The sequence below is a fragment of the Mustela nigripes genome, chromosome 6, assembly GCF_022355385.1.
Source record: "Mustela nigripes isolate SB6536 chromosome 6, MUSNIG.SB6536, whole genome shotgun sequence".
In the NCBI taxonomy this organism is placed as follows: Eukaryota; Metazoa; Chordata; class Mammalia; order Carnivora; family Mustelidae; genus Mustela; species Mustela nigripes.
The window spans coordinates 57,559,979-57,573,244 of record NC_081562.1 but is presented as its reverse complement, the minus strand read 5'-3'; the positions used below and the strand labels follow the sequence as shown (position 1 = coordinate 57,573,244).

Sequence of the window (13,266 nt, the reverse complement as noted above, 5' to 3'; positions counted from 1 at the left end):
TAGGAGGTTTCCCCTGTCTGCACATCCTCACCAATATTTGTTGTTCCTGACTGGTTAATTTTAGCCATTCTAACTGGTGTGAAGTGGTATCTCATTGTGGTTTTGGGTCTATTCTTTATTCACATCTGCCCAACAAAGTGCCTTCAAAGGAACAAAGGAAGGAAGGACAATAACTATAAACCTGAGTTTCTACTCAACACATAGCCACACTGTATTAATTTTAGTCAATTTACTAAGTGTGAGTTTCTTCCTTCTTCAGATCAGGAGATTTGTTAACTGATTCCAAGATTCTTTCCAACTATCAGATTGTATGACTTGGTTTTATAAACTCATTTTACCATCACTGTCAATCTAATTAAATAGACTGTAATAACCATAGCAGCCACCAGAAGGCAGCTAAAGCTTAATTTTTGAACTAATGTCCCACTGTGACTTGACTAATTCAAGCAAAACTGAAAAATATGTTGAATTAACAACCATTATATTTAAATAGTATACAGTATATTTAAATATCATAAGTATTTTTAGTGTGACAAGATGTGTGTGCTGTCAGGGGTAGATAGGAATTGAGATGCAGGAGGACCCAGCAGACAGAAGTCCTCCAGTTCCACCAATTCACGCTGTAGTCTAGGGGATGTGTCATTTCAGTAGACTGATGAGTAGAATCGCTGATACCTAGAAATTTATTTCTCGCACCAACTTTGAGAGTGGTGGTAATAGCATTGGTGGCGGGGAGTGATAGGAGTGATGATTACAGTGATAATCAGAATTCGCACCATCAGATATGCTCATCCAAATCCAAAATACTAATCTGTTTCTGCCATGATGAGAGATAAATCCAGAGCTCACATCTTCACTGTTAAAAATTTCCCCCTTAACCCTCTTACACCGTTGGTGGGAGTGCAAGTTAGTACAGCCACTTCAGAAAACAGTGTGGAGATTCCTCAAAAAATTAAAAATAGATCTACTCTATGACCTGGGAATTGCACTATTGGGAATTTACCCCAAAGATACAGATGTAGTAAAAAGAAGAGCTACATGCACCCCAATGTTCATAGCAGCAATGTCCACAATAGCCAAACTGTGGGAAGAGCTAAGATGCTCTTTAACAGGTGAATGGATAAAGAAGATATGATCCATATATACCGTGGAATATTATGCCTCCATCAGAAAGGAAGAATACCCAACTTCTGTATCAACATGGACGGGACTAGAGGAGATTATGCTGAGTGAAATAAGTCAAGCAGAGAAAGTCAATTATCATATGGTTCCACTTAAATGTGGAACATAAGAAATAGCATGAAAGACATTAGGAGAAGGAAGGGAAAAGTGGAGGGGAGGGGATCGGAGGGGGAGATAAACCATGAGAGACTGTGGACTCCAAGAAACAAACTGAGGGTTTTACAGGGGAGGTAGGTGAGGAGATGGGTGACCCTGGTTTGGGGTATTAAGGAGGACACATATTGAATGGAGGCCTGGTTGTTATATGTAAACAATGAATCTTGGAATACTACATCAAAAACTAACAATGTGGGGCGTCGGGGTGGCTCAGTGGGTTAAAGCCTCTGCTTTCGGCTCAGGTCATGGTCTCCAGGTCCTGGGATTGAGCCCCGCATAGGGCTCTCTGCTCAGCAGGGAGCCTGCTTCCCTTCCTCTCTTTCTCTCTCTCTCTCTGCCTGCCTCTCTGCCTACTTGTGATCTCTGTCTGTCAAATAAATAAATAAAATCTTTAAAAAATAAAAAAACTAATGATGTACTGGTATAGTGACCAACATAACATAATAATAAAAAAAATTCCTCTTAGCAGAAAACAAGATAAGAAGCAGAGGCCAAGGGGTATGTTAGTTAGCAAAGCATAAATCCTTCCAAGTCACCCCTTATAGAAAGCATGGAGACATTTTTAGTGAAAAATATTCATGCACATGCTGTTAAAATTCAATAGTAAAAATGTTCATAATGGAATGTGAGTGTGCCTGGTCCCTCCTTTGTCAGATCTGGTCTCTGAGTCACTTCTGCCTTTAGTTTATTGCATATTTCCAAATAATATTCAAATATTCATAATTTATATGTATAATAGTATGCATATATTCATAATTGCATATTTATAAATAATATGCATATATTCATTATTCATAAGCTTTGGATCTTATCTGTTTATTTCTTGTATTGATGAAAGATTTAGTTCATCTTCACCAGCCCTACTTCTTTTCTAACCTTTTCTCAATATAGTTATATTTGTCAGTACATTTATTGGGTACCTTTGTAATTTTAGTTAATATGCATAAGCTTCTAGTATTGTTCTACCAAACTATATAAAAAACTTCATGGAGCTCCTGGGTGGCTCAGTCAGTTAAGCATCTGCCTTCAGCTCAGGTTATGATCCCAGGGCCCTGGGACCAAGCCCCATGTTGGGCTCCCTGCTCAATGGGGAATCTGCTTGTTCCTCTCCCTCTCCTTCTCCCTCCACTTGTTCTCCCTCGCATAAATAAACAAAATCTTAAAAAAATAAAATAAAATAAAAGCTTCTTGCTTCCCAGCTTGGTAAGAGGAAGATATTACTATCTCTATCCTTCCTACTACCTCCTTCCTACCTCCCAGATTCTCCTGTATTTTTAATTTGTCATAGCTGATAATATTTATTTGGTAGCCATATAAACTCTCTGTCATTTACCTATAAGTTGATTCTGTAAGTTGAAAATTAGTAACATTTTCATCATTATTATTTATATAAAGCGAAATAAGCCTCTATTGCTTAGAGTCCATTCCATTTTTCCTTCTTGGACTCACTAACTTCCTATTCTAACCAGAGTCCATTGTAGCATATATGAACCATGACTTTCTTGTACAGTTTTACTCTTGTTGTCCTTCTCAGTTTAGGCCTGTTCCTCTGCGTTTTCAGTTTCTGCTTCAATGCTTCCTTGGGTTGGATCCCCATTTTCCTGAATTCCACTTGCCTTTCTGTCAGTCTCTTAAATTCCTTCATCTTTACAACTCCACCTGCATACGTGTGCTCCAATAAATTAAATCACTTACATCCTTCATTGACTTCTGTCAATGACCCAGGAGCCCTTGGGAAGAACCAGCAGGCAACACTGACTTTTAATACTCCACAATGATTGTCTTTTCCTCTGATTGTGCTTGGTATTAAAAAAAATAGTTGACTCTGGGGCCTCGGGTGACTCAGTCAGTTAAGTGTCCGACTCTTGATTTCGGCTCAGGTCATGATTCAGGATTGTGAGATCAAGCCCTGCATCAGTCTCCACGCTCAGCAAGTGGAGTCTGCTTGTCTTTCTCCCTCCCACCGCTTGCGGAGTCTCTCTCTTCCTCTTTCTTTCTCTCTCTCTCCCTCTCTCTCAAATAAATATATAAAATCTTTTAAAAAAAATAGTTGACTCTTTCTTCCTCTGTGAATTCTTCTTAGGTATATTGGTTTCAAGGACATCAGGTGGGTTTCCCCCAAAACTATTTACATACTGGAAACTATATCATGTTCTTGTAACCTTTGGTGATTCCCATAAGAGACACAGGGTACAGACTCTAAGGACCGCCGACATTAAACCACTTCCCCTAGCATAATCCAGGTAGTTTTCCTCAGAGACCACAGATACAGGACCTATATTACCAATTAAGAGATTCATAAAAGATGAGGGTTTTTTTTTTCAAAGTTCTCTCCTTCTCCCTTCTTCAAATTAGATTATACATCTAGAATCTTTGAAATGTTTTTCAAGTGTTTCCTTATGTGTTTCCTTATTCCTTTCAATGTGTTTCCTTACTAATGCATTTTTCACTGTCTTTTCTGCCACAGGCCCTCAAGTCCTGTTGATTGCAGTCTTCACTCTCACAGGAGCTGTGGTTCTGCTCCTGCTCATTGCTCTTCTGGTGCTGAGGTACCCACCACCTGCTTTGTCTTGCTGTGTCCACAGAGTGGGTTGGGGTGGGGGAGGGCGGGGAGATGGGTAATTCTGATGTCATTCAAGGATAATGTATATTCATAAGAAGGTGTCTAGACAGATCTAAGATCATGAAGACATTCTGCATCAAAGACTACACCAAGGGCAGAATAGTATTGAATGGATCAGTTTGAGACTCCTGAACTCATATCTGTCTCAGTTCTGTGACTTACTAGTTGTGGGGTTTTAGTGTATTATTACACGTTACTATCCTCATCCGAACTGTTGTGAGAACTTGAAATAAGCTGTGGATAGTGACCACCATACAATAGGCATCCTATATGTGAAAATAGCTCTTTTGCTGTCTTATTGGTATTTTGTGGGAAATTTAAATCTCTATATTATATAGTGTTCAGGCTGGAAAAGTCCAGAAATCACCTGCCTCAAACCTCCCATTGTAGCATGGGGAAAGAGACCCAGAAAAACCCAATGGCTTGTCTGGTGTCACATCACCAGGTAGCTGTAGGACCGAAACTAGCACTCAAGCCTTCTGACCCTCAATTTCATGGTTGTTCTACTCAATTTGGACAGAGGAAATGCCCGGCACAGTGTTAGAGGCACAGTGTATACTCAGAAATATTTGTTGAACATATAAATGAATGGGTGAATGCCACACTACACTAATCTGTGTATGTTAAATACATAAAACTTTCCATACCATTATATTGTCAGGATCACCTCCATTTCCTAACTGAACCGGACAATAATTTTTCTCTTCGTGTCACACACTTTGATCTGTATAGCACTGTACTGTCTCATGAGAGAGTCCAGTCTATTATATGTCAGGTAATGGTTTCTCCAAGAAAGGAAGTCAATTGTTCTGTTCAGTCTGAAGGCAGAACTTGACTGCTGTAACTGCTTACCCCAAATTTGAGCTGTAAATACACATATACTGTGTATGATGACCATTTAGTTGAAGATAACCAGAAACCAAAATTTGAGGAGAATAAAGCCAGTCAAGAGCAAAGTCAGAGAGGCAGCTGTTTTCCTTCAGAAACCAAGTCCAAATGAGTGTCAGGTTAAGGTAGAGGGGAAATCAAAGGTGAGAGACAGTAACAGATGGAAACAGGCAGAGACAGGTCTTCCCAATGGTGTGTCCACAAGGAGATCTGGTAGATACATGTTATCCTTAGAGTTTTCCATGACAACTGCTTATATATGGAAAGTAGTGAATGATTTATGGCAACCTCTGTTTCAAATGAATGACACATGGCTCTTGGAATGTAGATTCTCTTGGAATGAAGAGATGAGAGCCTTTAAGGCCAAAAGCTTTCTTGGCTCCAGGATCATAATCATTGGTCAATGATATGCTGCTTTATATGTGATTAATAGAGGAATACTCAGAGTTAGATGGAAGCATAGGAAGAAAATAGTCATTTCTGCTTAGAATCCATTAAGAAGGGCATCATGAATGACCTAAGAAGGTGCGTAGGTAGAAGTTTGTGAAATAACGATAAGCAAACAAGCAAAGATAAACTCAAAGACAAAGAGGCCAATTCAGATTCCAGAAGCAGACATAGCAAGCAAGAGAATTTGGAATATGCTAGGGGTGACATTACAAGTCAATTGGGAAATGATGTTTGTATAGTAAGCTTGCAACATGGAAAAAATGAAATTAAAACCCTACCTGAAACCACACACAAATATAGAATTCACTCCATATGGATTATAAATGGAATAAAGACTTAAAGGTGAAATTCAAACTTCAAAACTAAGAGGACATTAATAGAAAAAGACTTTATGATCTCAAGTGGGAAAATATTTCTCAGTTAAGATAAAAAAGAAAAGTCATAAAAGAAACAAAATAAATGTAGCCACAATAAAAACTAAATGTTCTATACAATAAAGTTAAAATGAGCAATAAACAAGAAGAAAATACTTGCAACTCTAAAGGACTAAAGATCTGTTTTGTAGAATATATAGGGAACTCATGAAATTATGACATATGGGCAAAATTTTGAATGAATTTATATAACTATTCTATAAAATAGCTTGAAAGTATTTGAAAATATATTGAATCTCTCTATAATAAAAAAAAATGAAACACAAAACAATAAACACCATCTCACATACATCATAATGGTAAAAAAAAAAAAAAAAGAAGTTTGATAATACCAAATGTTAAGAATCTGGAAGAAATGGGAATTCTCATGTTGGAAGGCTGGAAGTGGTATAACCACTTTTTGGGAAACAGTTTGACCATATCTGCAAAGTTGTAAGTGTTTCTTATAACCCAAGAATTCTGCTTTATCTGTACTATCTGGGGAAACACGTAAAATAGTGACATTTTGAATGCTTAAATACATGTTACTTTTTCTCTGTGCTTTTTTATTTTCTTTATATACTTGTTTCTTAAAGGCATAAATGCATAAAAAGAACAGGATTGTTTAGGAATTTAGTGTATTCTCTGGTGGCTTAAAAATTAACATATTTGCTTTTCAAGCTTACCAGTCTTGAATTGTGTCTGTTTTGTCCTTACTTTTTCCATATCATCTGTTCTGATTCTTTGTAATAGTGAAGGGCTGCCTTAGTGAAGGACGGAGACAATGAAATGAAATGGAAAGAAAAGAAATAAAAGAAAGGAAGGAAGGAAGAAAAAAATAAACCATCATCAGAAATCCTTACAGCTGACCTAATGGTCAGCATTCACCAGTTTGGAGAACACGGAGTCATACCATTGGGCTAACAACTCTCACCACATATCTACCTGAGAAAATCAGGGTTGTAAATTTCTCTTAGTGTCCAGAAGCTAAATGACATGAATGTTAATAAATACCTATTGACTGGTTCTGTTCCTCTCACAGAAAATATAAAAAAGAATATAAACTTCGTCAGAAAAAATGGTCCCACATTCCTCCTGAAAACATCTTTCCTCTGGAGACCAATGAGACCAACCAAATTAGCCTGAAGGTAAGGCAAACCTCACCTGTTGAGGAATCCTAGGGCTGGTGCAACTTGCCAGGTATTTGACAAGACTGGTAGCACAGTAAGAAATGGGCCAAGCAGGGATCATTTGCTTGGAATTGCTTAGGAATCTAAGACTTAGACATTTTCTGATTCTTAGCTTCCCGTCTTCCCTTTGATCCTCCAGTGCCCTAAATGTCAGCTGGTGGATCCAATGAACCCTTCATGGAGGCCAAGATTTGGTGTGTTACTTCCTCTTTGCCTCTGATGCAGAAGGGAAATGCATATGGTGTGCATTTGTCATGGAAGCAATGTAGAAACGGACAGAGCTTTTGTGCTCCCCTAAGCCTTGGCTGCGACTCTGCCCATGCTAAGGATGTATGGCTTATCTTGCTGGCCGTGGAAGAAAAAGGCCTCTGCTGACATTTGCCTGCATCTCCCTCGGCCAGGACATGCAACAGCAGCCAGGAGTAATCACTTGCCTTCAGGGCAGCCAGTGCTGGAGCCCAGTGGTCCCATCTGCGGTGCTTACCACAAGGAATTCACGAGTTACATTTTATCACGACTTTGCTGATGAGGAAACCAAAGGATGTGGGGTTAGAAAGCAGTGCAGGATGAACAGGATTACTGCAAATAATAAGAGTGGACACTTACTGAACCCTTCTTAGACCCGTTTTGTCTTCCCCCAAGCCCTGTGAGGTAACAGGATTAGAACCTGGAGAATGTGGTCATAGTTTGAACCTAGTGTGTCTCACTGTGAAGTCTAAGATCCTAAAACCTACCATTCACCATATTCTTACAGAGTTTTTATACCAAAGCACACTAAGAGAAGAAGGAGACCCAGCACCTCCACATGAAGGGCATAGCGGGGTTCCCCAGCCCAGGGCCAAGTCAACAGGAGAGTGTGACTTGAATTGCCTCCCTGCCTAAAATCAGCAAAAGAAAAACTGCAGCCTGGGTAGGGTGTGTGCATAGCTCCTGGCACTCCATCCGTCCTCTACAGGTCATCCTCTAAGAACTAGGAGCCCCTCATGCTGTACCAGGACTAGGTCTCCCTTGTCGCCAATAATGCTCTGTTCTGAATGACCCTTTGTGGCGCTGGGAACCTCACACATAAAACTCCTATTTGCAAAGACCACTTTACCTCAGGCAAGCATCAGGATAAAATCCATCCTGCAGTAATTCATAGAAAGGTGCAAATGACCGTAACATTATTGGACTCCCCGAGGGAGAATTTCTAGACCTAAGTGATGAACTGGCAGTACCCCCGGAAGCAGGAAGGAGACCTCTAGAAGAAGTGCGTGCTCCTCCATCTCTGGTATGGGACCAGGATGGGCTCCCACGTGGCCCACCTCCGCATACATCCAGCTGTGCCTCCCCTCCTCATGAGCCTCCCCTGCTGCCTCAAAGCCCACATTTCATAATTGTTCTTTTCAGTGAAGCCTAAAATACTGTGTGTCTGTTTTCTTCAAATATAGATATTCCTAGACATAGAACCCATCCATCCCTCATCAGACATTACAGAACTTTTATGCACTAATTCATCAGATTAGCCAGTCACCTGCCTAAGAGAGTCTTTGGGACAATAAGCTTAGGACCTGAGAGGTGATTCGGGGCATGGGGAGTCACGGTCACGCTGTTTCAGGCAAGCTGGGAAGCATGTGGACTAGGACGAGCTGTCAGGAGAGGTTTTCCAGTGCTGTGAGTCAGGTGGAACAGGGAGAAAGCCCAAGAAGGTCAGCCAGAGGGGAAATGCCACACCACCAGACAGGAAGTGGTTCAAGTCCCCGGTGCACGCTGAAGGCAGAGAGAAGGAAACAAGACCAAGGAATGGGATGAGAAAGACTACATCCCTGTACGAGTTCAGAAAGGGACAGAAAACCATAGCAGCCAGACACGGAGAGAAGTGAGAAAGGTCAAAGGGAAGAGTGACAGATGAAATCAATGATGAAAATAACTCATTTGAGGATAAAATACCTAAATTTGCAAAAAAAAAAAAAATTCACAAACTTTGTTATGTTTGATGCCCAATACCTGTGTCAGTTAGAATTTCTTTCAGAGAAAGTACTGAGGTTCAAATGGTTTAAATAACCTAATCGAGGGCCCAGAAAAAAGAATATGAGACAAGGCAGCGAGCTCGGATTTTAACGTGCCTGTATGTGACACTTAGTGTCATTTAACCCACATATGGCGCACTAGTAAAATGAGAAGAGGAAGAGAAGACATCTGACATTTATGAATCGGCACTGTGCCAGGCATCATGCTTGGAATTTGATAGAGTTTATCTTGCTCCCATTTCAAAAGGTCCTGCGGGGTAAGTTTGAACCAGTATCATTATACATCACAGGTTTCTATGAGAACCAAATTAAAAGATGCTGTAGTTCTCAATCTTTTTTTCTGCCTTGACACCAGAAGTCTGGCAGACCAAGAGCCATATCTAACCTGCAGTGGTGTGTGTGTGTGTGTGCGTGTGTGTGTGTGTGTGTCTGTATCTTGTTTCATTCACTATTTAACATCTTTTAAAATTAATTGCCAAATATAAAAATTTGGGAAATGGCATAGGAAAATCCATATTACCAGCTTCTTTTGACAAATCAGGTGATCTGGCAACTCAAGGCTACACCCAGAGCTGATGGCTGCCCCCTGAGGCACCCCACCCAGTGTCCTCACTTGCATTGCTAATTGGGCCCTGAGGTGTGAGTTTGAAACTCAAGGGCTCAACAGGCTCCTCTGGGAGCACCTGTCTGTAGCCACAGACTATGATTCCCAGCAGAACGGGCCAGGAGAGGTAGATATCTGGAGGGAAGACCCTGGTGGGGAGGGAAGGTGCGTAGTGACAGGGAAACACAAGGCAATTGTCACAGTGTTGCTGGGAGCCTGCCCAGCATACTGTGAACCAACAACCCACCAATCAGAGCCTCTTTCTCTGCCTTTGCAGTAGATGGGACAAGATAGAAAGTTTCTATAATAATCAGTCTTTTCTTGTGCCAGATCGATGATGACAAGAGACGAGATACAATTCAAAGACTCCGGCAGTGCAAATACGACAAAAAGGTGACTAGTCTCCTCTGCTTCTCTGAACTCTCAGTCAGGCTGTGTTCCAGGCCTTCTGCTCATTGTAGCCCTGGTCCCTGACGTTGACCGTGTAATGGTGCGGGTTGACCCACCGGGTTGATTCTGGAGCTTTTCACGGGGATGGGCAGGGCTCTGCTTCACAGTTATAAAACTCACAGTCCTGAACAAACTGAAGGACAAATAGAATTTTTAAGAGGGGTAGAGAGTAGGAAGGAAAAAGAGAGCTGCCCAAACCACCCTAGGATGACACCGTGGCTCCGCTACAGTGGGGATATAATCCTGTAAGGGGGTTTTGTATCTTCCTTCCTCCCTGGACCCTCCCTCTTCATTTAACCGTTCTTAAAGAAACATGCAGACCTGAGCCTATGTCAGGGGCTAGGCACCCAGGATGTGAATATCAATAAAATCGCGTCACTGCTCTCCAGAGCTTGAAGTATGCGGGGAAGATAGACACACAGCAAATTATTATAATATGCACATAGTGGTCATGCTACAACATTATCTCCTTAATTCAAATGATCTTTGCAGCGAGTCATTCTAAAGGATTTCAAGCACAATGATGGCAATTTCACCGAGAAACAGAAGATAGAATTGAACAAGGTATGTGTCCCTTACTTGAAATTCTTAAGTGAGAAATAGCTTCACTCCATCTTTCCCGAGCACTCAAGTCCCCGGTGGATACAGATGCTATGGGGGATGGAGGGGAAAAAAAAAAAAAAAACAACCCTCAGACCAAGAAATGGGAGAGACTCTACTTCTCCTTGTTGAAAATTCTGCCAACAGAAGTTGAAGAGTGGTGTCTACTGGTGTAAAACATACTAGAAATCTACTAGCATGTCCTTGAAAACGGCCCTGATATTATTAGAGCGTTGTCAAAGGTTCATCTTCCAGTCTCCTTGCTGATAAAAGAAAAACTGTTGAGGAAGACGTAGTGTCCATGAGGAGTGTGCTGACATTCCAATATACCAGGAACAATATGTCTTCCCAAAGACCTGAAGCATGGCGGGCATGTCTTATTAGCGTATTAATTCTTACAGTGGCCCTGGTCTCTGACTGACTTGCTTTATAATTAAACACATTATCTTAGTTGCTTCAGATTGACTATTACAACCTCACCAAGTTCTATGGCACAGTGAAGCTTGATACCATGATCTACGGGGTGATCGAATACTGCGAGAGAGGATCCCTCCGGGTAAGAACCGTGATCATTTCCAGTTTCCTAACTGGCCAGCCATATGGGAAAAACAGTATTGAGTAGAAATGTTAAATTGTTTACCCAGTGAAAGAATATCAGAGAATTATTAGGAAAAAGTGGTAGGTCCATATGCTTTCCAATTAGATCACTTAGACTCTCTCAACCAGTCTTATTACATCTTTACCAAAATACAAAACACAAAAACCAAGCCAAAAATAGGAGTGTAGATTGAAAAGCCAGAGAACAGATGTGGGAAAGTGAGTGAGTACCTCTAAATTCATTTTATTATACTTACAAACTTGCTTTTGTATTAAGAGAAAAATGGATAGTCATTATGATAGCATCAGATAAGCACCGGAGACTTGTCCATAAGTCCTGGTTCTGCTACAGGCTAAATTCCCACCTTTCTCTCCTTTGGGAGGGATTAAGGGTGGCCCAGCAGTTGGCAGATGTGGTCAGGTGTTCTGGCTGAGCAAGTCCAAAGCAGAAAGAACAAGTAAGACAGGGCTGAACCAAGTTCTTGGGAAGAACAAAGCTTCAAGCTAGGAATATCAAATCGCTGGGTAGTTCAGAAGGGCAGGCATACATGAGAACCATTTACATACAAGAAAGCATACATGAGAACCATTTACATACAAGAAACGAAGTCAGGTTTCAAGGAGAAACAGGACTGGAATGGGGAAATGGGCAGGAGCAGGAAGGAATCCAGGATAATTGGATCAAAGAGCATGGAAATATTTGCACGTCACCTTGAGCGCCTATCACCTTGAGCACCTTCTAGGCGTATGTTACAAGAGCTTTCAGCCTTCTAAATACCTTTGAGTAGAGTGACCATATAGTTTATCAGAATGCTTTGAGAAGGAAAGGGATACTATAGCAATTATGTTGGAACAGCAGATAAAAACTGTAATGGGATCCAAGCAAGCAAGGATGTGTGGTCACTGCCTTTGGGCTACATTCAGACATTTCTTAATTGTCTTAAAAATAACTTCATTGTCTGCCCTATAACAAAGCCATAATACTAAGAATCAGGGCAGCAGCAACTTCAAAGAGGTCCAAATAGTCACAATACAATATAATTTTTAAATAATAAATTTTTAAAATTAATTACTTAGAATTTTTTTAAATAAGCTTTGATTCAATTAAAAAAAAAGTAGAGTAGCTTTCAAAATGTGTGGCATAAACTCAAAACTACCCTAAAGGAAAAAAATAATAGCCCTAAGTGCTATTTTCTCTTTAAAAAATAATCTATTCAATGCAAAATTTAGAAGAATAACTATGGCCTAAGGAAAGGAAACTTACAAAGTTTAATTATTATTAAAAAGAATTTTAAATTACTTTCATGAGGTTTTTTAAATATAAAACATAAAAGCTTTGACATTGGCCCCAACAACTTCTTTTTTTTTTTTTTTTTTTAAAGATTTTATTTATTTATTTATTTGACAGACAGAGATCACAAGCAGGTAGAGAGGCAGGCAGGCAGAGAGAGAGAGAGAAGAGGAAGCAGGCTCCCCGCTGAGCAGAGAGCCCGATGTGGGACTCGATCCCAGGACCCTGAGATCATGACCTGAGCCGAAGGCAGAGGCTTAACCCTCTGAGCCACCCAGGTGCCCCCCGACCCCAACAACTTCTTAATAGACACGTCTCCTGAGGCAAGGGAATCAAAAGCAAAAATAAACTATTGGGACTTCATCAAAATAAAAAGCTTCTGCACAGTGAAGGAAACAAGCAGCAAAACTAAAGGCAACCTATGGAATGGGAGAAGATATTTACAAATGACATCTCTGATAAAGGGCTAGTATCCAAAATCTATAAAGAACTTCTAAAACTCAACACCCAAAAACCTAATAATCCAGTTTTAAAATAGATTATTTTTAAAATAAGACTTTGTAGAGAATCAACTGATGGTTACCAGATGGGAGGTGGGTGGGGATGGGTTAAATGGGTGATGCAGATTAAGGAGTTTTGATGAGCACTGGGTGTTATATGTAAATGTTGAATCACTAAATTCTATACCTGAAACTAATATTACACTGTTTGTTAACTAATTAGAATTTAAATAAGAACTTTGACTGAAAAAAAGCCCATAAAAGCCTCTCCCACTTCTAATTAAAATTTTTAAACAAAAATACGTGAAAATGG

At 40.2% G+C, this 13,266-nt stretch overlaps 1 protein-coding gene across 4 annotated transcripts in view; it reads left to right on the top strand.

Moving 5' to 3' along the window:
- The window catches only part of GUCY2C (guanylate cyclase 2C), a 131,473-nt gene that overhangs the window by 92,561 nt on the left and 25,646 nt on the right, over positions 1–13,266 (top strand). For all 4 annotated transcript variants that reach the window (XM_059404764.1, XM_059404763.1, XM_059404765.1 and 1 more), the window contains 5 exons: positions 3,806–3,887; positions 6,755–6,860; positions 9,846–9,908; positions 10,458–10,529; positions 11,017–11,121. In XM_059404764.1, the coding sequence (XP_059260747.1) occupies positions 3,806–3,887; positions 6,755–6,860; positions 9,846–9,908; positions 10,458–10,529; positions 11,017–11,121 (428 nt within the window). The remainder of the gene's footprint in view (positions 1–3,805; positions 3,888–6,754; positions 6,861–9,845; positions 9,909–10,457; positions 10,530–11,016; positions 11,122–13,266) is intronic.